We start from the raw sequence: 26,954 nt of genomic DNA, 5'->3' as shown, positions 1-26,954 counted from the left end.
AGCGAGGCTTCTGGTGAGGAATGCGGCTCTGCGGGCCAGATGCTGCGCAGAGTCACGGCGGAGCGGTCAGGAACGTGTCACATGATGCGAGCGGCATCCCGGGAGCTGGACGTCTGGACAGCGTCCTGGACAGCTCATTACTTCCCCACTGCGGCTGACGGCCCTCCAGATGTGCATCTGCATCCCGGCTGGCCGCAGGCCGTCAGTAAGCAGAGCTCACATCTTATCTGTCTCTGTGGGTTTGGAGTGAGCTGCGGCTCAAGGTAGAAGGTTAGTTAGCTGTGAATGAAGCGCCTGAAAGCGATCTCCCAGCTTTAATTCTTGTTTTCTTATTTGTAGTTAGCATGAAAAGGCCGTCCGTTCCTGGCCGATGCAGTGAACCCCTCAGAGGCCGGCGCTGCTTTAGTCAGTCTGAGGTCATTAGTCAGTAATAGTTGTCACATGTTGGCAGCAGCAGACGACCTGCTCTGCTCTGCAGTCATTAGCTGAAATAATCAGGCAGACTGGAGCCGCCGGGTCCGCTCTGCGTTTCGTCCCGATCTGCTGGAGCCGTCAGGGCTCTGGAAACGCTGCCGGGCTTTTCAGTTTTACCTGCTTCATCTTTAAGTAATCTGATTACTCTGACATAGTTTCAGCTTTAACATCTGAAAAGCTAAAGCCGCTGGAAATGTGAAAACAATGCATTTTATTTTTTCCTTTCAGTTACTGCAGGGAACATATAAACTGCAGAAATATTCCCTGATATGTAAATTTTATAGCTCAGTTTTTATTAATTTTTTCATGCGTTTCCTGTTAGAGTTGTTATGAGAGTCAGAGTGATTTACTTTCACAAGTGGAGTGTTACAGCTCCCACTGTAATGATTCTCTTGAGATATATAATCACATTACATACCTGCAATAAGCTCCGATCCCAGAGCAGAAACTATGGTTCTGAAAACCTTTAATAAATGCTAACAGCAGCTTTTACCAAAATCTGTAATCCAGTTTGTTTCAGGAAAACGTCTAATGGAAATACGAGCCAAACAGTTTCAGTCTCTGAATTTTCTCATGAGATCCTTCCTGATATGTTTAGGTATTAAAAAACATGAACAGCATAACGCTACATGTATAGAGAATAAAATGCAACTTCACTAACCCTCAGAAATGCTTCAATCTTTCAGGTAAAATGCTTTATTCAACAAACTCACTAATGCAGTAAGACTCAACTGAACCAAGAAAAAATGAAAGATTTATTCAAACTAATAAACTTCCCAAAAGAAAACCAGTGAAAATGTTGATTTTATAAAAATAAATCCAGTTATTTACTGACAGTTGAGAAACCAACTTTATTTAGAAAGAACTCAACTTCCACTGATTAAAATTTGTTGTAAATTATTTACAAAGCAGCACCAAAATATGTAAGAAAAGCACATGAAAAAATATAAATAATGATTTATAATACCGTATTTTTCGGACTATAAGGCGCACATAAAATCCCTATATTTGCAAAAAAAATCGGCAATGCGCCTTTTATTCCGGTGCGCCTTATGTATGAAGAGTGTACCGTATGTTTTATTACGACTTTGGTAAGCGACGAAGCCACTCCCCTTGATTGTCGAAGCATAATCGCTGCTGGTCAGAAACCTCGTGGAGTCAGCTCTCTATGCTGTCTAGACAGACTTGTTTTGAGGCGGGGAACCACTTTTCCTGATACGTACGGTGCTTCAGTCATCAATGAATCGGATGATGACGAGAGGGATCCGGGCTTGCTTGATGCCGCTATCGCCCAACTGTTAAATTCCGACACAGAAGACGGGGAATTTGATGGATTCATAGAAGATGAATGATTGAAAAAGTGAGTGTACTTTTTTGTGTAATATTGACAGTTATTGTTAATGATTTGAATAAAGTCTGACCTATCCGACTACCGCAGTTTGTTTCGCTTTATGCGAATTTTTATCCGGTGCGCCTTATAGTCCGAAAAATACGGTAATATTACATGAATGTGTTTAAAGACCTGGGGCCAGAATAAAGGCTAATTTAATAACTACACTGTTATGCATTTAATCAGTTCATAAAACCTGAGTGACGTCGCCCCCCCACCTTCTTCAAATCAGACAAAATTGGTGTAAAACGTTTGTGCAGCAAAAATTGTCGTTTATTTTGGGAAATGTTGAACCAGTTCAGTTTGCATGAGACCTGGTTAAAGTGAATTTCATCAACGTTAAAATTAAATTATTCATGTTCAACAATTTCAAATGAAATTCACAGATGCAGCATGAAGGTGAATGAATGTTCATTGACCTTTGATGACCTCTAGAAACATTTCTTTATATCTTTAAAATGAAAGCAGCACAAACAAAATTTTTTGCTGCACGAACGTTTGAGACCAATTTTGTCTTGATTTGAAGAAGGTGGGGGGGCGACGTCACTCAGCTGTTCAAGCTCGCAAAGCAGAAGTGAAGATAAAATCATTGTTTTGATAATTCATTTTTAATGTATTATTCAGTCACCACGGTAACAGATTCAGTTTAGTTTTGTACCACCAAGACGGCCGTTTATAACGCACAGACAAGCCGCCGCCGCCGCGGCGCTCGGGCCGCCGCAGAACCTCGCCACCATCATCCTGTCAGCTTCGCTCTTCTGATTCACGTCCAGCTCAGAAACGACTGGATCTGGAAGGTTCTGTTCGAATCCTCACCGCGCGCCACCACCAGGGGGGTGGAGGACAGTGGCGGTTCGATTCCCGGCCCAGAGCTTCACCCCAGCTTGACCTGACCTCTGACCTTTACTGCAGCTTCTCCATCTGCACACTTCCTGACTAATCTACTGCAAATAAAAGCAGTGGAGGAAAAATCCTCCCAGTCTGAAAACGGCTTCATTAACTGGTTTCACCTCGGTGATACTTCGTTGAGTCCAGAGACCGCAGCTTGACCTGACCTCTGACCTTTACTGCAGCTTCTCCATCTGCACACTTCCTGACTAATCTACTGCAAATAAAAGCAGTGGAGGAAAAATCCTCCCAGTCTGAAAACGGCTTCATTAACTGGTTTCACCTCGGTGATGCTTCGTTGAGTCCAGAGATGATAATCCATCTGCTGTGACTAACGGAGTAAATTATTATTTACTGATTAAGACGCTTCAACGTGACGTTCAGCTCAAACCACCTGAGGATAGTCGGAAACTGGTTTTTAAAGATTCTCCATTAAGTTTTATGTTTAGAACCAATGTAGCTCTTTTTCTTTAAATCCGTGGCTCAATTTCAACATTTTATATTTGAAAAATGCCGGAAGGAGCTGGATCCATGCAGCGAGTGTTTTTTCCAAGTATGTTCCTGATGGGTTAGGAACCTCCATCACACGTCATAAAGTGGATTTCTGACATTTCTCAGCGATGTTTATCTGGCGTCAGCCTGCAGCGGCTGAGCCAGCGTTTCCTCAGACGTCACAGCTGTTTGGCTGCATCTGAACGGCTTTTACTGGAAGCAGCTCAGAGATTACAGTGGAGAACGAGGAGAAGGTTTTACCACAGAGATTTCTGCTGCTGTACTTTGATGTCAAACTTCAATGCAGAAAAACTGAGAATATAGAAAAAAGCAGCTTTAAAAAGGATTAAATTATCTACCTGAATATTTTGATTATCCTAAAAGGGAATGTAAAATATCTGCTTTTATTTTCTGACTAGTAAGAAGAACTGTTCAAAATGTCTTTAATTAAAATATGAAGTGTCAAAATGCCTTTCAATTTATCTAAAATGACGTTGCTGGATTTGTCAGATGAAGGATCACACGTCCGTAGATACAATGAAAGATTTCTCAAACTTAGCTATGACATGTCAAAATTACATTTTTAAATAAAAACTGTCCTCAAGAAACAAGAATACTCAAAACATTCATAAAACGGTTTGTCAGCTGATCAGATGATCTGATTTAATATTTAGCATAACCTCATAAGACAGAAAATGTGATGTTCTGTACAAATTCTGCTCTTTTTAAGACTGAAATTGAAGAAATAAAATTTGTAACAACATTGTTTGGGGAAGCAGACCTGGAGAGGCGGAGCTGCACCCAACCTTTCATCGTTTGCTAAAATAAAAACATCTTTTGGACGTCATCTGGACAACACCGAGTTTGGATCAAAGACCAACGGTTTAATGTTTCTGGGCAGAAAACATTTCAACGTTTTCAGGAAAGCTGCAACAGCTCAGACACAAACATGTTGGGATTGTTTCCAGAAGACACTTCATGCTCAAATGAAAGGAAATCCCATCAAACCTGCTCAGCATTTTGTTCAGCCGCGTCAGGATGGAAACAGATTCCTGGTGCTTCTGAAATGAGCTGCTAGAGACCAATAAAGCAAGGAACTGAAGACATGAACCAGTTCTTTTCTGCTGAAAACCAGTTCTTTTCTGCTGATTCTGACCATTTATTAAGCAGTTGTTTTCTCCTCAGTTGATTCTTGATGACCAGCAGCTGATCTGAACCTCACAGTTTTCAGCTCCAGTCTGTAAATCTGGACCAAATCCTTGGTGTCCCGATGGTCAGCTTCGCCCTCACCATGGGCTTTCTGCCACCTAATATTCAGCTGGAAGGATTTTTTCATCTTCTCCAAGAGAAAAGTCTCGGTTTCGTCGTCATTTGTCTGCAGAATTTCATGCACCAAGTTGCAGTGAAGCAGCTTTAATCTGCTCATGGTTATTTATGTTGTGGTTGTTTCTTAAATGCATCCTTGTGTTGTTTTGTAAATCTTAAATAGCAGTTCCTGCTTCTTCGAAGGCCCTGGCTTTTTGCTGTGGTTTAGCTGATCTTTCTCGGTATTTATGGCGTGGACTTGTGTGCAATCAATAGAAATGATGCCAGGAAACGCAGCTCTTAAATCAGACATGAAAAGGAGGATTTTTCCTCCCATATTTCTTCGTCAGCCATACCAAACTGCAGAGCCGTTCCCAGATTTTAACTTTTACATTTATCCATTTTAGACCCAGTTATTTCTATTTTCTTGTTAATCGCTGATGTGTTTTTAAGTGTAGCTCATCGGTCAGAACCTGCTGCTCGGCGTTTTGCAGGACTCATAAATTCAGCCAAATCAGCAGAAAAAGGAGCCGCTGCCTTTAGATGGACGCTGTCTCTCTGGATCAGGTCCAGTTTCCCCAAAGGTTCACCAGTTATCACCCACACAGCTCCCAGTGGTAGCTACTGGTCAGTAAAAGAACGACTGAATAAATGACTGGAGCTGCATGGAAGCCAGGAGCGGATGGATAAAGAACTCAATAAATTAAATCACTCTGAACCGATACTTCAGATTTTCTCCCAGTATCATTTGCCCACAGCTTTGAATCTTTCAAAATGTCAGCAGGAGAAAATGGAAAACTCCAAAATGTTTAGCGTAGAACCGCAGCAGCTGCAGTAAATTGTTTCCAATCAGTTTAAGATGGAAGCATGTGAGCAGAGCAGAGAGGCTGCTGATGCTGGTGTGAAAGTTTTATGCCGTTGTTGTTAACACATGTTCCTCACAGTGGGAAATATTCACATTGAGTTAGCGTGAAGCGTGAAGCGTGAGAGCGAAGAACACCCAGGTGGACGGCTCCGCTCTGCTCCCGTAGCAGCAGGACCGACAGCTGAAGCTGCATGGTGTTGACAGAAACGCCACATGCACCTCGACCCACAGAGAAAACAGACGGCGGCTACAAGGTGTGGAGAGTTAACAGCATCGCTTCAGTGAATGTTTTCTATTATCGGCTCCCGGGACATGAACTCTGAACCCTGTGGGTTCACACGGATGCATTTTACTGCAGAAACATAAAATTATCTATGGTTTGTTTGTAACCTCTGTTTAACCAGGAGGAAAAGATGCTGACAATCCTGTGCAGCATTTATTATAGCAGTTTATGGTACAAAAGCCTAATTTATTCTCTAATATGCTCCCTGGGAACTATTAAGGAACTTTTAATAAGCGGAGAACCATCTGAAGCCTTGGGGAAAAGCTTCCAAATGACTAAATGAAATGCACTCATTGTCTGGCATTTAGCTCTGCTAGATGGATCAAGAGCAGCGGGGGGCGCTGTGCCGTCAGACCGTCTGCCCCTGAAAACACATAAAAAAACCTCATGAAAGCACACATAGGGTGAGTGTGACCCGCTCAGGGGAAAACGCTTGTTGGGTCCTGCAGTGGCGATTGTTTGCCAAGCCAAACATCCAATAAAAGTTCCATCGATCCACTACTGAGGCACTGGGGGCAAAAGAACGTTCAACGTCTAAACTTGTTGATTGTTCTGGATGATTTATTTTTCTGTTTCAGCAAACAATTACAGAGTTCAAACTTTGCTTTGTTCTCTTGCTGCCTCTCTTGCTCTGGTAAAAACCTCAGGCCCCAAACCCAAATGCCTGCTGGTCCTGAACCAGGCCCTGCACTTATAGAAAATGGACCGACCCACATTACTTCCTGTTTTAGAAAATAAATAAGAAAAATAATAAAACAAAAAAATAAATAAAATCAACAATTATTAATCTGCAAATAAACTCTGTAAATAATACAAAAAATATAAATTTAAGAATAAACTAACAAAATTCAAATGGATAAAGAAATAAAGAATAAATATCTCCAGCAGGTCCAGTTGCCCCAGTCTGTTAAAACCACAGGAGGCTTCAGGTGTTAGCATTTAATCTCATGTTGGCTGATTAAAGGCTGGCAACTTCTGGGGAGCTACCATGGCAACCAGATGAAAATAAACAACACAATATGGCGGAGGGATCAAAATCAATGTGGTCCGCCTTAACCCGACTCCAGTCCACCTTAACCCGACTCTAGACCACCTTAACCCGACTCCAGTCCACCTTAACCCGACTCCAGTCTGCCTTAACTTGACTCCAGTCTGCTTTAGGTGTGAGGTGTGAACGCTAATTGACCTCTGACCTCTGGTCCTCCAAACCTCGGTTTGGGTTCTGTTGAAGTGAACTCTGTTTTGGTTTAAATGTGAACACCAAGCGGACCGGAGACCGCTCCAAAAGCAGGAAGTGGACTACAGCGCAGGGCAATCTGGGTAAATACAACCAAATCTAACGTGCTAGCCTAGCAGCTAGCAGCAGAAATGGCTGCCTGGTCTTTAGCCAAAGACTAAAGAGAAATCCTCCAACCGCTAAAATCTGACGCCTCCATCTTGTTTCCATCTGGTGAAGAAGGAAGTTGCTCTCAGTATCTTCAGAGGGTTTTGTGTCGTTTCCTTCAGTGGTTCTTGGTGCAGCGCCCCCACAGGCCAGGAGGGGAACAGGTTGGTTTGACTCAGAGAACCACAGCAGCTGGAGGTGGAGCAGATGATGGAGTTCTTGTTCTAGTAGAACCGGGTAGACCGGACCATCAGGAGGGAAACAGACTACAAAGACTTTTTAATTATCTGGACGAATAATAATAAAATACAGTGAACTCTCGCTGCTTCACGGATTTGCATCGTGCATTGTGTTCTGCATTCTGATTGGCTAAACAGTCTCTCCGCTTCTTCTCTACCTGTGTGTCAACAACGTTTAATATGTACACATACGTAAAACAGCTTGCCAAATTTAAGTTTGCAAATTCTCTTGCAATTTCAAGAATCTTTTTGCCCAGAAGAAAAAAGAGCGACAACATCTACCGATAACTATGTTCTTCTCTCGATAAAACACACCTGCACCGCGGGTTTTAGAAGAAAAAACCGCTACAGAGCGGAGTCAGGATGCAGCGGCTCAGTCAGAAGAGCAGTGAAATACACGTGAGTCACTATTTGTCCTACTGTACTTTGTATTTTTTTCATAATCATTTTTCATTTTCTCCCGTTCTAATCCAATGACTCGGGTCGCTGTGGGGCGGTGCTGATCTCCACAATTTGAAGCCTTCAGTTCATATTGATGATTAAAATTATTTTACAGTACAGTAGTTATTTGTAAAAAAAAAAAAAACAACGTTTATACAGTACTTTTACACTGCCTGGCCAAAAAAAAAGTCGCCACCAAAAAATGGTCACACTCTCTAATATTTTGTTGGACCGCCTTTAGCTTTGATTACAGCCCGCATTCGCTGTGGCATTGTTTCAATAAGCTTCTGCAGTGTCACAAGATTTATTTCCATCCAGTGTTGCATTAATCTTTCACCAAGATCTTGTATTGATGATGGGAGAGTCTGACCACTGCTCAAAGCCTTCTCCAGCACATCCCAAAGATTCTCAATGGGGTTAAGGTCTGGACTCTGTGGTGGCCAATCCATGTGTGAAAAAGATGTCTCATGCTCCCTGAACCACTCTTTCACAATGTGAGCCCGATGAATCCTGGCATTGTCATCTTGGAATATGCCCATTCCATTTGGGAAGACAAAATCCATTGATGGAATAACCTGGTCATTCAGTATATTCAGGTAGTCAGCTGACCTCATTCTTTGGGCACACAATGTTGCTGAACCTAGACCTGACCAACTGCAGCAACCCCAGATCATAGCACTGCCCCCACAGGCTTGTACAGTAGGCACTAGGCATGATGGGTGCATCACTTCACCTGCCTCTCTTCTTACCCTGATGCGCCCATCACTCTGGAACAGGGTAAATCTGGACTCATCAGACCACATGACCCTCTTCCATTCCTCCAGAGTCCAATCTTTATGCTCCCTAGCAAACTGAAGCCTTTTTTTCTGGTTAGCCTTACTGATTAGAGGTTTTCTTACGGCTACACAGCTGTTCAGTCCCAATCCCTTGAGTTCCCTTCGCATTGTGCGTGTGGAAATGCTTTTGCGTTCACAATTAAACATACTCCTGAGTTCTGCTGTTGTTTTTCTTCCATTTGATTTGACCAAACGTTTAAGTAATCGCCGATCACGATCATTCAGGATTTTTTTCCGACCACATTTCTTCCTGGAAGACGATGGTTCCCCACCATCCTTCCAGTTTTTAATGATGCGTTGGACAGTTCTTAACCCAATTCTAGTAGTTTCTGCAATCTCCTTAGATGTTTTCTCTGCTTGATGCATGCCAATGATTTGACCCTTCTTAAACAGACTAACGTCTTTTCCGCGACCACAGGATGTGTCTTTTGCCATGGTTGTTTAAGAAATGAGGAGTTACTCATTGCATCAGCTGGGGTTAAATAACTTGTTGCCAGCTGAAAGATAATCGCCTATGCAGCACTTATCCAATAGGAGGCTTGTACCTATTTGCTTAGTTAAATCCAGGTGGCGACTTTTTTTTTGACCAGGCAGTGTATTTGTTAAACAAATGCTTGGGCCTGTAAAAAGGTTTTGTTCTTTGGTTTCAATGTATTATGGAGTATTTCATTGTATAATAATAGTAAAAAAAAATAAAGGTTACTACTTCACAGATTTCGTCTATCACGGGTTCTTTTTGGAACGTAACCCCTCGCGATAAACGAGGGTTCACTGTACTGAAAAAAGCTGACTCTGTTTCTCCACTGGATTTGGCTCCATTCAGATCCTCTGATCCGTTCGGCACCGTCGGCCTCCTGTGGCAAATATTTCTCAGACTGATTCCTAAACATCACAGAACATTAAATTATGGTGGCAATGAATCAATAAAATCCAGAAACTGTTAGCATAACAGTCAAACCAAAATGTTTTGGTTTGACTGTTATGCTAAGAAACTAATAACTGTTGGTTTTAACAGCTTTTTATGTGAAATGAACGTTTCCTTGTTGCGCCATGTGAGTCTGGTGTCTTCTTAACCTGCAGAAACTCTTAAAAGGCTGCAGGTTTTATGTCTGTGTTCAGGGATTTGCCTTTTATGACGTTACATTCCACATTGAAACATCTGAAGCCCAGATTGTTTTGGCCTGTTCTTCTTAAAACCCTATAATCCATATTTATTCGTATGTGCAGGACGGGTTCTGGCTCTGTCGTAGCTTTGCAGAAAGAAAGTTTCCTCTGACGCTTCGTAAATTTGACCAACTCTGACGTCAAGCTTGGAGCTTTAAAGTCCATCAGGAGATAAAAAGTGAGTTTTATATATGGGTTTCTATAAAACTAGCAGCGTTGGTTTTAAATCACAGCCTGGTTCTGCTATCAGAACCAGAGAGCCGTTCTGATTGGTCTGTTTCATCTGAAGGCCCCACAGCTCAAACAACTCAACATATCAGGACTGTCTGCTGCTGCCGTGAGGCTTCATGGGTTTTTTTCTGGAAGCAACTTCATTCTTTCCTTTCTGGCACTTAAAGAGATGCAGAGAACAGATCAGATTCCCGGGTCAAAGGTCAAGGCTGCAGCTCCTGTCCGTTCTTTTAGGAGGGAAGGAGGGTTCCTGTTTGTTGTTTTTCCCAGTTCTGTTAAAATCAGGATGGAAGACGGATGACTCCTCTGGGAGCAACTTCTCTGCAGATTCAGCATTTCTGTCACATGCATCATCCGACAGTTGGGTCGGTTCAGAAACCGGACATAAATATGTCTGATCTAAGCTTCTGGAAAGAAAACGTCTTTTCTCTAACATGCTTGGCATTTCAGAGAAAACCAGGAATCTCATCGGAGTTTCCTCCTGTTAATAGAGAGGTTTAAACTTAAAATGGATCCTTTCTCACAGCTTCACTCCAGGTACGGCGAAGGAAAAACGCCAGAGATGATAAGAAACAGAGACATGCAAGACCTCGCATGACCTCGCATGACCTCGTAAACTTCCCAGGCCGTTTACTTTTACAAAGTAAACTGATAAGTTTACTTTGTAAAAGTTCATAGAGGTTTTCCGATCGATTGGCCTCCAATCACAATCAGCCAATTTCTGTGAAAAAGTGTATGATCGGTGATCGATCACTGTCTCTTGTTGCCGATCACCAAAACCGATCACCTGTATCTCCCTTCACAGCCTGCAGCTCATCTCCTCTTTCCTTCTCACAATCCTAAGCGATGCCGTGTAGAACTTCAACGCTCTCAGAGTGAATGGAGACGTTTGCGTGTTGCGGCGGAAAATGACCTCAGTGGTGAAGCACGTCAAAATGCATCAACACAACGAATCTCATGACATTTAAAAAAACAAGAACTTGACGGAGTCTGGCTGCATCGAGGCTCAATGCAGGAAAAAAGCGACCAGACAGCAGGTAGAGCAGCTTAAACTACCAACACTCACTGGATTAGCATCACAGTCAGAAAGGCTAAACAAATAACCCCAACAATAATTCATGTCTTGGAGCTGCGGAGTGAGACGCTGGTTCTGCTCCCGCTGTTGGACCGCTGCTGCCGGTGGTAATATTTCACAGACAGAGCCACTGAACCTCCAGACAGTGAACTCTCACACCGAGCAGCTGCTGAGAGCTGCAGCAGGGAACTGAAACAGATTTTAGATATGTGGTAAAACTTTCACTGTCCTAATATAAGGCAGATCCACCCATCCATTTTCTTTACACCTTGTCCTTGTGGGGTCAGCAGGGAGCTGGTGCCTCTCCTGTGAACGTACATGAGACAGATAATCTCTGAAAATAATCAATCTCCTCCTCCCTGTGTTGTGCAGAATTACTCCGCTCAGTCAGACGCAACCAATCAGAGCCAGCATTAGTCAGCCAGCCAATCAGAACCAGCCCCGATCAGAACCGATCGGTGATCGGCGGTGATGGGAATCAGCAGAAGAACCTGAATGAATCGTCCCTAAAACCTGATGTTTTGAGCGGCTGGAACTGTTTTTGGGTCGAGACGTTTGTGCGGCAAAAAAACCAAACCATGAATGAATTGTTCTTTAAAAATGTTAATCATCAGAAAGGAGATGATTGAGTTTAAATCATTGTGCCATTAACTGGGTGTTTTCTTGTTGCGACAGGTTTAGTGTATTATGACAATTATTAGTTTAACACCAGGAAGTGTTTCTGGTTGAGTAATTTACAGTTTTTCCATAAATGTTTTTCACTTTGTGGTGTATATAAATCTTAGCATTCGGTCTCAGACCTGCTCTGGGTCTCCATCCCTGTTATTTTTCTCAGTTTTTAAGTTTTGTATCCCAGATATATTCCTGCTCTCCTGAAGTTCTCCAGAAACCGGAAGCAGCCGCCTGTTTCGTTCATTTTGGATCTCCTGCTCTGATTGGAGTCCGATCTTTTGAAAGCCTTCGGACAGATGTTTGCAGAACGGTCAAAGTGCAAACTAGAAATCATTTTCTAGTTTGTTTTTAGGGACGTCTGGCAGCTGTTGGGACTTGAACCCGCCTGACGCGTCACTGTGTGAAAACCAACATGGCTGCTTGACAGATGAAAGCTTTTATGGCGAAATGGCTCTGGCCTCTGAAATACAGTAGCGTTCAGCCGTGGTGGTAACGGGATCGCTCAGCGGAGGGTCTGGTTCACATTTATGTGTCCATCCAGAGGATTTGACCTTTTCCATCCCCTAAACCTCAGCAGCGCTGGTCCCGCCTCCGGGCCGAACCTCCCAGTATATCTTCATCGTGTGAAGTTCCAACGCAGGGAAAGGTAGTCCAGCTTACCAGGAACAAAGCAGTGGGAAAAAGAAGATCTGGACGAGGGGAAAACTTTGACGGAGAATCAGCCGGAGAAACAAGAAGAGAGGAGAATATCTGAAACGAAGCGAAGACTCGAATCAGAGCCGAAGAGGAAACAGGAGAGAAAACAGGGAAGGAATCAGAAGAGCAGAGACCGCCGCGTCCCGTCAGGCGCAGGATCCTCAGGTAGGAGAGCGACCCGCTTTTTAGGATGGAGCCGAGCGACCGGACACAGACTGGAGGATGGCCGAGCCCGCTGAGGTCCGGTTAAAACCGCTGAGGTCCGGTTAAAACCGCTGAGGTCCGGTTAAAACCGATCTGGTTTTACTAAAGCTGGTTCAGTTAATCTAAAACCGAAATGAAACGACAAGAAACGGATCCTGAATTTTGAGTCGGTAAACAATAAGGATTCACCGAGGAGAATCGGTTCTGGTTCTGGTTCTGGTTCTGGTTCTGGTTCTGGACCTGGACCTGGACCTGGTACCTGGTTCTGGTTCTGGTTCTCAGTGCCACTCAGACTGGATTGGTTTTTGGATCAAATCATCCTCAGAATCAGAATCCGGATCAGAACCGACCGGATTAGGAACTGGGCTCCTGCGGTGCTGATGGTGAAACCTGAATAAAACGAAGCGATAAAATGATCCGAATCCGAATCGGTTTCCCCGTTTGGCTCCTGTCAGGAGGAAGAAACGAGCAGCAGCTTTTTGTTTCCCTCAATAATAGATTCATAACAGAAAATAAAATGAAAAGATCCAAACAATCTGACTAATAATCCCAACGTTATAATCTGATTATTACAGGAAAAACTCACTGATGACTCAATGAGCTGAACTACATAAAAATAATTCAGAAAGGCTCCGGAGGGAACGCTTGTGTTTTAGTTTTTATTTACGAAATTAAAAATAATGTGACGGTCCGACTGAAACCGCTCCGGTTCCGACCGCTCTGGTCCGGTTCAGACCGCTCCGGTCCGGTTCCGACCGCTCCGATGTCAGGAAAAACTTTATCAACGAAAAATAAGTTAATGTTTGATAAAAACAGCCAATAATTTCAGATGGTTCTGGTTTGGTTTCCTCATGCAGTTTCCCTAATGACTCTATTTATAATAATTATTATTATTATTACTGCTATAATATGAATTCAGAAAAAAATCTAAAAGTGATAAAATATGCAGATCAGATCAGAAATATGGAGTTATTTTGTTGGAAGATTAAATATTTTGGAAGCTTTATTTATTTGGTAATTAATAAATTACCAAAGTTGAAAACTTTTTCATTTTGTTGTTTAGGATTAATATCATTATTATTATTATATTTAAATCTTTTTCCTCAAATGTTCAATTTTCTGTTTCTTTGTTTTACATTTGAAAGAAAAATCTCCTTTAGCAACAAATAATTTCTCATAAAACTAAAAACTGTATTGCAAATCAAAACACTAACAAACTATTTTTAAGTCAAATTAATCCTTATTTTGTTGAATAGTTTTTAAATGATCATGAAACCGATTTTGACAGAATTTCTGGTAAACGTGAGTAAAATGGACGTTGACCTTTAACCCACGAGTTTCATGTTTTTATGCCTTTATTTGCGATGGATAATCTGATCCAAAACATCCAAAGCTCTGAGATTTTCAGGCTGAAACCTGAACGCCCGTTCTGGTTTATTAAAATACATATTTCCTGTAACTTTAACATTCTTTTATTAACACAGAGGATTTATGTGAAGAAAAATGGAAAAAAGTTGCATTTCTCCAGTTAGTAGAAGAGATGCATTAAAAATGTAAAAAGGGAGAAACAAGTTTCTCTTTTTAATCTGATTATGAGAATAAAAACCTTAAATAGGTATGTTCCTTCCAGGCTGGAAGGTGAATAATAAATCAATCCCCACAGCATGACACTGCCTCCACCATGAAGAGATTTTATTATTATTATTTATCTTCTACTATACAGAATTATTTTAGTATTTCCTCGTTCCTGACGGTCGTAGACGAAGCGAGCAGCCGCTGAAACATCTGCACAAACGTTACCGACTGGTGCTCTGAGTTTTCTGTTGCTTCGTTTCTTGAATCATGTTTGGGTTGGCGGGGAGTGGCCAGCCCTGCGCGCCGTGACCCTGGGGGTCGCCGATCGTTTTAAGTGGAGTCAGAAATGAAACGAGGTGGAGCGTTCTCCGCGTTTCCTCTCTGCAGCGAGTCCCAGAGGAACGCTTAGCGTTCGGTTACCCATGCAGCTTTCACACCATTTTACTGGGTTTTATTGCGACCGATGGGGTCAGGGGTCAGGGGTTCGTTCATGTTAGGGTTTGGTTTCTATCCATAAAAAGCTGGAATACTTGCTGAAGTTTGTTCCACTGGGAACAAACTTCCCATTATGCTGCAGCATAATGGTAAGAATGATGTAGGGATGTGCCATACAGCATGAAATTCATATCTCAATATAATTTGTGTAAAACTTATCAATACATTTTAAAAAATCACATACTAATTGAGTGTAATGTATTTATTTGTGAGTTAAAACTCGTTTAACACGCCATCGTTTCTGTGGATCTTATTTATGTTTGTAAATGTTCAGTTTTACGTTGCTGCCTGTCACGGCCTTAAAAAATCTCTTTTTAAGGGAGACTTCCTGGTTAAATCAAAGTTAAATAAATAAATGAAAAGTGTATCTCTCTAGAGAAACATGCGTTGAGTCCTGCCTTCTCTTCCCAGTGTTGTGTTCGGCTGCGTTGCTGCGATCAAAGCTCATGCTGGTGATGGGAAAACAAATCATTTCCTGTCTTTCACTCAGTTTGCAGGTCATAATTTTCTGCTCCTGTTCTGATTGTTCAAGCCTCCTGTGGTTTTAAGAGACGAGTCATTTAAACCCCACTAGTTCTTTACTCTGTGAGATGTCCTGCAGTCGCGCTGTGCGTTTTACAAGGTGTTTTATGATTTCAGAGAGACCGTCAGGCTGTCACCCCGCAACACGGCGTGTCTGACTGTGACATCTGCCGCGCTCATCCTGAGCGCTGCTGAGATCACGGGAGGTTAAACCTCAACCAGGTCCAAATAATAATGTCTTGCGTCTGCCTTTTTACTGTGAGCCGCGCTGCTTCCCGCCGTTCTGTTTTGATGCTAGCTGGTTATGTCATCAACAAGCAAGTTAGCTGGTACAGATCGCTATCATGGGCCAAATTCATATAGTTTCTACCGAATACCGTTTATATCGCACATTCCTACAGAGATGTAACGTAAAACTTTGTGATTTATCGTTAAATTCTCTGATTTATCGTTGACTCTAATTTAACGTTAAACTCTGTGATTTAACGTAAAAGTCTGATTTATCGTTAAACTCTGTGATTTATTGTTAAACTGTGATTTATTGTTAAATGCTGTGATGCTACGCTGAACTGAAACGCATCAGATGTTTTCTAGAGAGCTTCACAAAGCTCTGCCAGACATTACGCTCCATTATTTTCTCACATCTGTAAATATTTTTTGTCATTTTTCCAAGCAGTTATGTCTTTAAATCGTTTGACTTCAAGATGTAACGACCCACTTTAGAGTGGAGTGCCTCAGGGTTCTGTGCCAGACGTGAAGCTTTAAGTCCAACCAGATGCAGGTCAAGGTGTTGTCAGGTGCTTTCAGACAGACAGACAGACGCTGCTTCCAACATTCCTGCTTGATGTTTGTGGCGCTGCTGAAACAGCTACCAAATGTTTCAGCTGCTTTTTCCACATACAGTCGCAGCCTGATACTTTTTCACGTCTAAAAGTGCAGCACGTTTAAAATAATACGCTACATTTCATTAGTATTAGCTGCCTTCTCACTGTCAGGTCTCTGACTTTCAAACATTTGTCCTGCAGCTTCTAGTTTCTAAACATCTGAGCTGACACAGATCTATGTTCTTCAGAAAACACCCCTTTCTTTTTTATCAGAATCTGTTTGTGGAAAAGCTAGGCTAATGACTACTCTCTATTTTGAATGACTCCACCACTAGTTGTGTGTCCATTAACGATAAAATTGTGCAAACTGACAATTTAAAAAAATATACCGTATTTTCCGCACTATAAGGCGCACCACATTATAAGGTGCACCTTCAATGAATGGCCTATTTTAAAACTTTTTTCATATATAAAGCGCACCGCATTATAAGGCGCATAGAATAGACGCTACAGTAGAGGCTGGAGTTACGTTATGCATCCATTAGATGGAGCTGCACTAAAGGGAATGTCATCAAAACAGTCAAATAGGTCAGTCAAACTTTATTAATAGATTACAAACCAGCGTTCTGAAAACTCCCTTCATTCCCAAAATGAATAAACAGCTGTTTGATTATTTCCCCCGAGGTAAAGTAAGCGACGTGGTATTTTGGTGACACAGTTTATCTTTTAACAACAGCAAGGTATAACATATAGTGGAGGGGAACTTTTCCTGGATTCAATAAACACATAAAAAACAGTCTGATACTGTTACGGTAAATCAAACGTTAGTGCAATCACAATATATATCCACTTCCGCACCACTGAGTCGTTCATGTTAAATTCTCTGGCTGCTGCTCTATTCCCGTGTTTTACTGCGTGACTGATCGCCTTGAGCTTAAACTCTGCGTCGTAAGCGTGTCTCTTAATAGGAGCCATTTTGGGGTCTTTACACAAAACCCAGCCTGCACTGCGCGCTTCTTCTTCTACGGGGGAAAATGAAGTCGGCGGCTGCTTACCGTAGTTGCGAGACCAATTGTGGCTCAATATTGGTCCATATATAAGGCGCACCGGATTATAAGGCGCACTGTCAGCTTTTGAGAAAATTGAAGGTTTTTAGGTTGCGCCTTATAGTGCGGAAAATACAGTAGTTATTTAATAAAAACGCACATTTTTTTAAAAACTCATGTTATTTTGATAAAAAGCTTTTGTGCTTGGATGACAAGGTTTTTTTGGCCGTGTTGAATATATTTTGTAAACAGTTTTTTGGCGTCACACCAGCCGGATGGAAACAGAGAAATGAAACAGTTTGAGTAAAAGTTACACATCCTGTCATGACGCAGCAGAAAACTGTGAACGCGATTCAGACAGGATGGGAATTCATGTTTCACACAATCTCATTCCTCTCACAAACAGGCCATTATTTTAAAGCTGGAAATTCATTCCAAGACAGAAACAATCTGACTGTTTCTTAGAGATCATTTCATCTTTTTCTTTAAGTTTGAGATTTCTGGAAGCAGGTCAGAGTGAACCATACCTGAAAACTCAATGAGTTGAAGATTCAAACTGGGAATCAAATGTTTTTGTTTCTGAAAACACAAAAGAAAAAAGAAACAGCTATCAGTGTTTTCTGGCCAAAAAGTTACTGGGAGGTTCAAATCCAAAGTTTAATATTGTGCAAATATGTGTGTTAGAATCAACAGCATCTGGAGTGTTTTATGGGATTTTATGTCCTAGAATCACAGAAAGTAGAGCAAACAATCAAGAAGTGGAAATGGGAAATACTGCATGCTTTTTAAACTATTTTGTAAATAAAAAATCTTGAAAGGTATTTATATTCCGTCCGCGTCAAAACTCAAAACTACATCTGCAAGAATTTTACATGTAACCCGATTGTCTCTACGATCCGCCAGGTCAGATAAAAGTTCTCATTTGGAACTGTTAGATGTTAAACTACATTTGTAAAAGTCTCTTGTCTTTTAGAGTTGCGTGTTTGATATAGTTGCAGAAATAAAATATTTAGTTTTTATTCATCTGTTACAGTAAAATATGGAGAAAACTGAAAAAAAGTAAAAGTTTCAGAAATGTTTTAATTTTCTGAGTTGGCAGGAATAGTCGTAGTCCAGGTTGGGAAAAAGATGATCCCACTTTTGATTGTTTCGTATTTTAGGTCAGTGTGTTGTTCATCTAAAATAAGATTTCCAAACTGATAAAGAAAACACAAACATGTTTTTCTCTTTCTTTCTGTAATTATATGCATGTTGCTGAAATCTTTGGTGAAGTAAATATGAATTTGTTTATTATTGTCTTCATGTGTTCCTTGTTTGTTTCAGGATGAAAAGGTTTTTTTTCTCTCTGGGCTGAAATCGTTATTTTTGTTGCTTCTCGTCCGGCCAAGCCTCCAATTTAGCAGCATTTTGTTATAATTTTCTGTTTCATACATTGATGGAATAAATATGGAGCAATTTGAATCTGACAGCTGCAGGATGAAAACATTTTGTGGCAAACAGAACATGTGCAGCTCATGTGTTGCTAATAAACCAGCAACACTTAAAATAATGAGACTGCAAACAGAAAATCTCAGACTTATTTCAGAAGTGAAGCCTGGTTGCCGGGTGAGTTTGTTCAGGCTCTGTGAGCGTTTGAAGCAGGTTGGAGATCAGTGCTTCAGTCAAATCTGTCTTATCCAGAGCAGATCTAAAGGACCTCATTATTTCTGAAGCATCTTTCTTTTTGCTGAGCGCTGATCTGTGGCTGCAGCAGGAATGAAGTCCAGATGTCTGAGTGTTTCTACCAGGACGTCTGCAGCTCCTCCTGTCTGATCATTTATAAAAGTTCTTCATCTTCAGAGGGATGGGTCAGGGGTCAGGGGTCAGGGTCTCTGCCGTAAATCCTGCAGCGGATTCAGAACCTCTTCATCTGCTGCGCTGCCAGAGCAGGCCGCAGGTTTTACCTTCATCAGCTTTAATACCAACAACCAGCACTGATCAGTCTGACTGAAAGCCTTGGACCGGCCCTGCAGGATGAGTTCAATCTGCTGCACTGATGCAGAGATGAGCAACAAACTGAGATTTAATTAAATCCTGCTAATGTGGCTTTAGCAGCTCTAACATTTCTGTCTATTGAGTTTTTAATAAGAGACACAGAAACTGTTCTGGCTGCTCAAGTTTGTTGCTCGAGTTTTTCTGATCTCCGCATTAACTCTGGCTGACTAAGTGGACAAAGCATTTGATACGGTTTGATGCACCGTGCAATCAGAAAAATAATACTAAAAATAATAATAAAATAATATAAAACCAGCGTGAAGCTCCTCACCGGCTGAACCTGCATGATGAGGTCAGCGCTGGTTCGTTAACCGCTAACGCTCCGACCAACCGGGACCATAGACATGAACAGCGCCACACGCTGGCCAGCGAGTTGAGATGGAAACGCTGCATATAATTCTTTGTTTACAATTATAAATCATTCTCACCGCTCGCTCAAGTCTGCACCTCTGAAAGCGACTACAGTTTATTCCTGCGGTTCACGTAGAGCTGCGCAACCAGAGCTAAACACTGTGGGGTTTAAACTCCGACCTTGCCAGCACGCTGCCGGCTTTAAATGCATAAACTATAAACATATCTGTTATAAACGTATCTTTTAGGAATAAATCTGCTCTGCCAGTGAAATGCTCAGAGCAACAGAGGCGCTTGCAATCTGGCAAAAAACAAAGAAAAAAAATTAAGCGATTATTTTTATTAAAATTATTATTATTTTCTTAAAAACATAAACAAGCAATGCTTAGCCTGGCAGGGGGCTTGTAAAGCATGGCGGGCTGCCAGGCTTACATTACTCTGGGGGAAACCCTGGTTTTGATTAGGCCATAGGACCGATCCTAACCTGATGTAAGGAAGTATAACGAAGCGTGGTCATGTTGCTGTGTCACCGTCTGTCCAGGAGTTGCCGTTGCCGTTGCTGCTTAAGCCTTATTGAAAGACAACTTGTTGATGTGTTTGTCTTTTCCTTCCAGAGAACGATGCAGGCCTTCCTGCCGCTGGGCTGCTGCGTCCTGGCGCTAACGCAGTGCTGCCTTGGCTCCGCCCACATGATCCCTGATGACAGGCTGTCCACCAATAGGGTCGTTGCGTCCAACGCTCTGTCTCACAGCCTGCAGATCGACCCGCCTCCTGTTGTTATTGTGGGTAAATATGAACTCAGTGTTTGCATCTTCATTTAGATTCAGTGTCTGAGTGGCGACTGAAGCATATTAGCCTTTATGATGATATTTCATAATAAAAGCCAAAGCCGTTTATGATAATCTGAACCAGAGGCGAAAATACGACATATTTCAGCTTCATGTTCTGTTTCAGAGCTGAACAAATCCACCAAGAAGAAAGAAAAAGGAAAGAAGCAGAAAAAGGTTGGTGCAGCTGGAACACTGCAAAAACACTCCGAGATTTTAGTGAAAATATCGAAATACAATTAAACTAACTTATTAGCAAGACAGAGGAGTCTGTTTTCAGTAAATAATTATTGAATATTGATAAAAAAGGGACTGGCAGATTATTTCACTTATAACAAAACATTTTTCCATATTATCAGAGAAATAATCTGTCAGTGGAAATATAACTTCATATTAATATTAAGGAATTACTAACTTAAAACAAGCTCCTATATCTCTCTGAAAAGTTAGTTTTGCTTTATTTTAAGTAAACTAAAATATTTTCACTGGAGAGTCGAAAATAAATATTTGGTAAGATTTTGTGTTTTTGCAGTGTAAACAATGAATTTAAATTAAGAGTAATCTCTGTTTTACTGATTATAAGTCTGATGTCTATATATTTTTTTTCACATTTTATTTCTAATATCATTGACCTGCACTATTCTGTTTGCTGAGTTTGTTAAATGATTTATCATTTTTAGTCTGTTGTGCTTCGACCAGTGAAGTTAAACGGAGGATGTCAGATTAAATCTCTTATTTTCTTTGGTTTCTGTCAGAATAAGTTTGCTCGGAAGCGCCCGCCTCCTCCGCCGAACTGCATCCCGCTGTGGGGAAGCTGCAAAGCTCCCGGCAACGTTTGCTGCGACTTCTGCGCGTTCTGCCAGTGCCGGCTCTTTAAGACTGTGTGTTTGTGCCGGATGGGGAACCCGCGCTGCTGAGCCGCCGCTTCAGGAAACCTCCTGCAGCGACTCGGTTTGTAACTTTGCCTGAAACTCGCAGCATGAAAGCACTTTATCACGAGGACTGCGCCGACGGAGCAGCGCTGAGCGAACACAGGGAGGCTTTTCGCACTGATTTATGTTTTAACTGTACTTTAGCTGAGTTTTAGCTGAGCTTTAGCATGCTAACATGAAAGGATTCAGGCCAGGCAGTTTCCTGTCAAACTCCACATGATGCTACAAGTATCAATGTGTTTATGGCACATGTAACAATAAAAAACCTTCGTGGCCAATCGAGTCTGTTTCTTTTTATGTTTTATGAATTATTCCAGCATGTAAATTAGAAAACAGGAAGTTTGATCTAATTCTGTGGGTTGTTATCGTGACCTGCCAAAATAGTTCAGATATTTCTAAGTAGTGAACGATGGAACTGCAGTAAACTACCAGAACATCCTGAAGGCCGTTTGGAGTGGCCTACTCAAAGTCCAGACCTGAAACTGATTGACGTTTTGGTGGAAAACTGTCCAGTGTGTCTCGGTCACCCTAAATCTGCAGCGCGGCAGCAGAAGCCACATTTCGCTGCGGCTGTCGCAGGTTCTGGCCCGATGACCTTTGACCCATGTCTTCAGTCTCTCATTACCTCACTTCCTGTCTGACCGCTCTGATATGAAAGCTTTAAAAAAACCGATGCAAATATCTTAGACTAATTTATAAGACATTTTCTTCAAGAAATATGAATTTGTTTCAAGTCAATAATTCCTTAATATTGGAAAAATGTTCAGATTATTTCATTCATAATAAAACATTTTTTCCATGGAACTTCTCATGAATATTGAGGAGTTTTTGACTTGAATCCAGCTGCTTTATGTTTCTTGTCGGTTCAGTTTTGTCTTGGTTAAGTGAACTCAGATATTTGCTCCACTAAAAATTTCTGCTAATGATTTGTTTTTGCAGTGCAGCTGTGAACAGCAGTTTCATTTAAATAAAAAGGATCCATGTTTGCTCTGAGCAGCGGGAGGGAAACACTGACACATTCAGCTGAGGAAACATGAAGGTAGCACTTAGCTGTTGGGAACCGGAGCTGGTTTTAATGGTTTTAATGGTTTTAACGTCTGATGACTGCCAGCAGCCGGAGGAACTGAGAACCGAAAGAAAACAGCTGAGGAACCGTTTCCTCTGAAGAGCCGAGAGTTTTAGTCGGTCGGCGTCGCCAATCTTTAACCTTCTGCAGTTTCACAACTTTTTAACTAAAACATTTTGCAACTCAACATTTCCAAGGTTCTACAAATATGAATTTATTTTCAAATTATTCTTGCAATAGTTAGACTTTGTTGTTTTAGTGAATAAGATAGTTTGTCTGCACACCAAATGTTTTAAAATGACGGATAAATAAAGTCAGGTTTCAGCCTCTGGTTCTGGGTTTCGAAGATCAAACAAACAATAAAACATAAATAATAAAACTTAGAAAATATGGCGTAAATGAGGTTCCTCGGAAACGCGGAGAGACGGAAACGGACGATGTTTGGGAGGCTGAAGTAAGGGTGAAAGCTTTGTGTTGCGAGTTGGTGGGGATGAGGAGGAGCCGGGCGGCGCTGATGGACCCAGTTACTGGAAGAACTTTATTTTCTAGAGATAAGAATAAAGACAAAACCTCCATGTGAAAGCCAGATAGTCTGACTCAACAGATCAGGATATACGTCCCGATCAGGCTTGTCAGATTAATAGCACCTTTAGAAAATAATCTTTTAGCAGCTATTAAACACATTAACATGTTTAATTTAAAATATAAACATGGTAAAACATACGTAATCTAATTAATCTATGTAAAGTCTTTCACTTGGTGATGGAACTGCTGACAAAGGAACTTTTCAGTCATATTCTACTTTATGGAATCAGTCTGTATATTTGCTGAATGATTACCTACAATTTAAAACTGTCACATAATTCAGTAATATTTTTTGTGAAGAATTATCACATAGTTGCTTTTTATTGTCTGACTTTTATCAAATGCTAAAAGCATAAACATGAAATCTCATGTCTATAACAATCAAAATGCTATTAAACATTTCAAAAACAGAGTAATAACTTCTGTGTAACCAAATGAATCAAACTTTGTATTTTTCAACATGTGATTCTGATTCCACATCTGGTAAAAACCTTTCAGTCCTGCTGAATCACACAGCAGATTAAATATGATGTGACTTTAATGTAGCAAATATTAAAGACGCAAAAACCTTTTTTGGGTTTGGTTGGAGCAGAATAGAGTTATTACTGGATCCTATAAAAAGTGGCTTAAAGCTGAGATACTGATGTTTGATATGTAAAATATATATTTTCTCTGCTAATAAATCTATAAATACTTTGGTTTCTGTCAGTTCTGTAAAGATACAAGAGAGAACAAAGCAAATTTCTCTTATATTGACTAATAATTTAATTTTACTTAATTGTCGGTGTAGGAGCCACGGTTTAAAATGTAACAAGCTTTGTCTCTTTATGCTTTATGAAATATTTCATCCTATTTGATGATTGCTCTGAATTATTGCCACGTTCTACGAACAAATGATGCAATTCGTCCTGGGAAAAATGTAGAAAAACGGTGATTATATTGGTTGCTACGGGCAACCAATAAACAACAGCCCCGGGAGCGCCGAGCGAAGATTACGTTACCCGAGTGAAGTTGGCCACCTTCTTCAAATCAGACAAAATGGGTGTCAACGTTTGTGCTGATTTGGCTTTGAAGATATAAATTAAAGTTTAAAGGTCAAAAGGTCAACCAGCCTCCCCTGCCCTTCCATAAAATCAAACAATATAGGTGTCAATCAACTCAGGCTACGTTTGTGCTGGTTTGTGCAGCAAAAATGTTTGTTTGTGCCACTATCATTTTAAAGATATTAAGAAAAATGTTTCTAGAGGTCATCAAAGGTCACCTGCTTTCTCTTCACAGACCTGGGTCTGGTTCAGAGGTTCTGTTCATGCATTCACTCCAGCCTAAACCTAAACATACTTAGTTACAAAATCATTTATCACTCCTTCCACTTCTGTGATCATGGAAATTCACACACAATCAGCAGATATCTGAAATTACTTAATAAATTAAGAGTTGATTGCAAATTTTCCACAAAAATGGTCAAAAGCAGGTTTAGGTGATGCTAACTCCCACCTGTAGGTGGCAGTGTTTCTTACCTGCATCACTGCTCTTCAGCATGAACACATTAGCTGGTTCAGCTGGACTTCCAGCAAGATGGCGATGTGGGCACACGTGTTATTCTGAGCTCCATCCCTGCAGCCCTCAACCAGTTACTTAAACTGGCCCTTTACACATCATTTCATCCCAAGGTGGACCCGGAACATCCACGCTGTAGAGTAGTGATGGTGAGATGAAGCCTCATGAGGCATTGAACCACTTGAGCCAACTGGTTCGAGAAAGGGTTCATTTCTTGAGGCTTCATGTGCACACGAAACCACCTACTGGCCAGGTGTATAATCACAGCCAGCTGTATCTTAACACGTGTGATGCATTGAATTTTTGTCTATTATGGCTCTTGGGAATGGCTTCACAAAAGGTGTAGGACGAAATCATTTGTCTACATAAATTACGTATACACATATGTGTATAATAAAATATTGTTTGAATGTATTCTCTGTGTGTAATTATTCCCAAAATAGTAGTGTCATGTGATATGGCATGTTGTGTAATAATGTTTTTCTGTGACTCTAGAAAAATGGCCTGGGCTTAATCAGGCAGAGGACAGTGAAAGTGCCTGTGGAACTAGGGAGGGGGTAGTGAATAGGCTAATGCTTGTGTAACTTGGATGATTTCATGCATTTTTATGAAGAAACAACAATTTCTCCACAGTTTTTGGTTTCACACGATTTCTCTTTTTTGACACTACATGGATGAGGTGTTATTATTGTACCCCAACTCCTTGGAGCACAATAAACACCTCACCTTTACAGAAAATAAGAAACAGTGAAAAATACAGTTCCTCATAAGCAAACCTAATGCATCTGCAAATGTTCAGTTCACCTTACCTTGTTAGGGCTTATCAAATCAAAATGTTCCCACATAGGGGAAATCCTCCTCTTTCTCGCCGGCTCCATCCTACTCCTATCCTGTCCTCGCGCTCCTAAATCTCCTATCTATCTATCTCTCTCCTAAACTCTCCAAACACCAAACTAACTGTCTCAAACTAAATAACCACTATCCAAACTCTGCTATCCAAACTATCAAAACTCTATCCACTCTCTCAACTGACCGCAACTCGCCTACAACAACCCACATTTTGAATGGAGCCTGTGGGGTTTCTAAAGCTGTCAAACCCCGCGCCAACATCTGAGCCACTTCCCGAAGCAGTCACGTGGTACAGCCAGGCAGCGAGGCTTCAGACGTCATCGTTTTCGGCTCCTCCCCTAAATGAAGCAAGCCTCGATACGCGCTTTACGGAAACGCCCCCTCCATTACTCGACACACGCCTCGAAGCCTCGGCACATCACGTAACATCACTACTCTAGAGTAAGGAAAGAAAATACGAGTTTTATAAAAGATGTCGGCCGTTAATGAGAAAGATTTTCCTAGTCTGAAGAATGCTAACGCTGCTAACGCTGCTAAGCTAAACATGCATAACTAGCCGAAACACCGATGGAGACATCAAGAAATGCCTCCGGTATTAGACGGCAACTGAATGCAACTCCAACCAAACTCCCACCTGCTAAAAAACAAGCCACTGAGACTGAGGTCCCCTTAGCTGCCATTAAAAGTCTGGATATCAGGTTGATGACTTTGGAAAACAGCTAAAAGAAAATTCTGACTTGTTTGCCCGCATTACTCTCCAAGTGGAGCAGAACACCGTCGGCGTTGCTGAATGTAAATCTACGATGGGAAACCTGGAACTGAGGTTCGCTGCAATGAATAAAGAAAATGCAAATTTGAAAGAAAAACTCTTGGAGGCTGAAAGATACAAGAACCTGAGGCTGTCGGGCCTCAAAGAGCAAGAAGGAGAAAACCTCAGAGAAAAGGCAGAACAACTTCTCTCAAGAATCTTACCACAGTGGGCGGACCAGATAGGAGATGTGATCGATACAATCCACCGATTAGGAAGAAAAGAAGAGGGACGGACCGTCAGGTCATCCTGCAGTTCACCAGGAGGCGCCACCAGGAGGCGCCATCGAGACACAGTCTGGAAAGTGACGAAGGATTCAGAGGTGTGCAAAGAACAAGGTCTGCGTTTTGCTCAAGATTTTATTAAGGAAGACCGGCTGGCAAGAGAAGAACTGTGGCCCAAGATTACCAAAGCCAGATCCCAGGGTCAGGTGACCTTTTACAGAGGTCACATGGCAGTGATCGACAGTAAGGTGATCAAAGCTTCATCTCCTTTCTGAGACTACAGATTAATCTGATGTTTACATCATCCTATTACAAGGTAAAAAAAAAAATCAAAATCCACACCGTTTTTCCTTTTAATATGGAGTTATATCTTATCTGCACTCCAGAGGTTATTTCTGTTTTCGCTCAAATGAAAAAAGGAGTAGTTTTAAGTTAAAGTTAGTGAAGGTTGTGGATGCAGGTTGATTTTTCTATGTTATAATGTAAAGGGTATTCTTAGACTTCCCAGGTTCTTGCCTTTAGTTCATTCTGTCTTAACAAAACTCTTAATAAGGTATGTGTTGTCAGGATCTGTGTTTTTCTGTGTTTATTTAGAGTTTTCTGTGTCCTTAAGTCTCTTC

At 41.3% G+C, this 26,954-nt stretch overlaps 1 protein-coding gene across 4 annotated transcripts; it reads left to right on the top strand.

Annotated features, from left to right (window-relative positions):
* Window positions 1–21,527, top strand: asip1 (agouti signaling protein 1). 4 transcript variants are annotated; one of them, XM_032550611.1, is made up of 5 exons: window positions 11,996–12,600; window positions 15,349–15,453; window positions 20,101–20,272; window positions 20,441–20,490; window positions 21,069–21,527. In XM_032550611.1, the coding sequence occupies exons 3-5, from the start codon at window positions 20,107–20,109 to the stop codon at window positions 21,228–21,230; spliced, it is 378 nt and encodes a 125-aa protein (XP_032406502.1). In that variant the 5' UTR covers window positions 11,996–12,600; window positions 15,349–15,453; window positions 20,101–20,106; the 3' UTR covers window positions 21,231–21,527. The 4 variants fall into 4 exon arrangements, with proteins under 4 accessions (XP_032406503.1, XP_032406502.1, XP_032406501.1 ...); XM_032550612.1 differs by lacking the exons at window positions 11,996–12,600; window positions 15,349–15,453 and adding an exon at window positions 1–270; XM_032550610.1 differs by lacking the exon at window positions 15,349–15,453 and having other exon boundaries at window positions 12,126–12,600.
* Window positions 21,528–26,954: the final 5,427 nt, after the last annotated feature.

This window comes from Xiphophorus hellerii, chromosome 20 (assembly GCF_003331165.1).
Source record: "Xiphophorus hellerii strain 12219 chromosome 20, Xiphophorus_hellerii-4.1, whole genome shotgun sequence".
Taxonomy (NCBI): domain Eukaryota; kingdom Metazoa; phylum Chordata; class Actinopteri; order Cyprinodontiformes; family Poeciliidae; genus Xiphophorus; species Xiphophorus hellerii.
The sequence above is the reverse complement of the archived record's forward strand: the minus strand, read 5'-3'. Positions and strand labels throughout refer to the sequence as shown.

What these genes read in the sequence shown, in the direction of transcription:
- asip1 (XM_032550609.1), top strand. Translation starts at nt 20,002, where the DNA reads ATGTTGCTGTGTCACCGTCTGTCCAGGAGTTGCCGTTGCCGTTGCTGC. An exon ending in GCCTCCTGTTGTTATTGTGG is followed by an intron (nt 20,273 to 20,440) that starts GTAAATATGAAC and finishes GTTCTGTTTCAG; the next exon opens with AGCTGAACAAATCCACCAAG. An exon ending in AAGGAAAGAAGCAGAAAAAG is followed by an intron (nt 20,491 to 21,068) that starts GTTGGTGCAGCT and finishes GGTTTCTGTCAG; the next exon opens with AATAAGTTTGCTCGGAAGCG.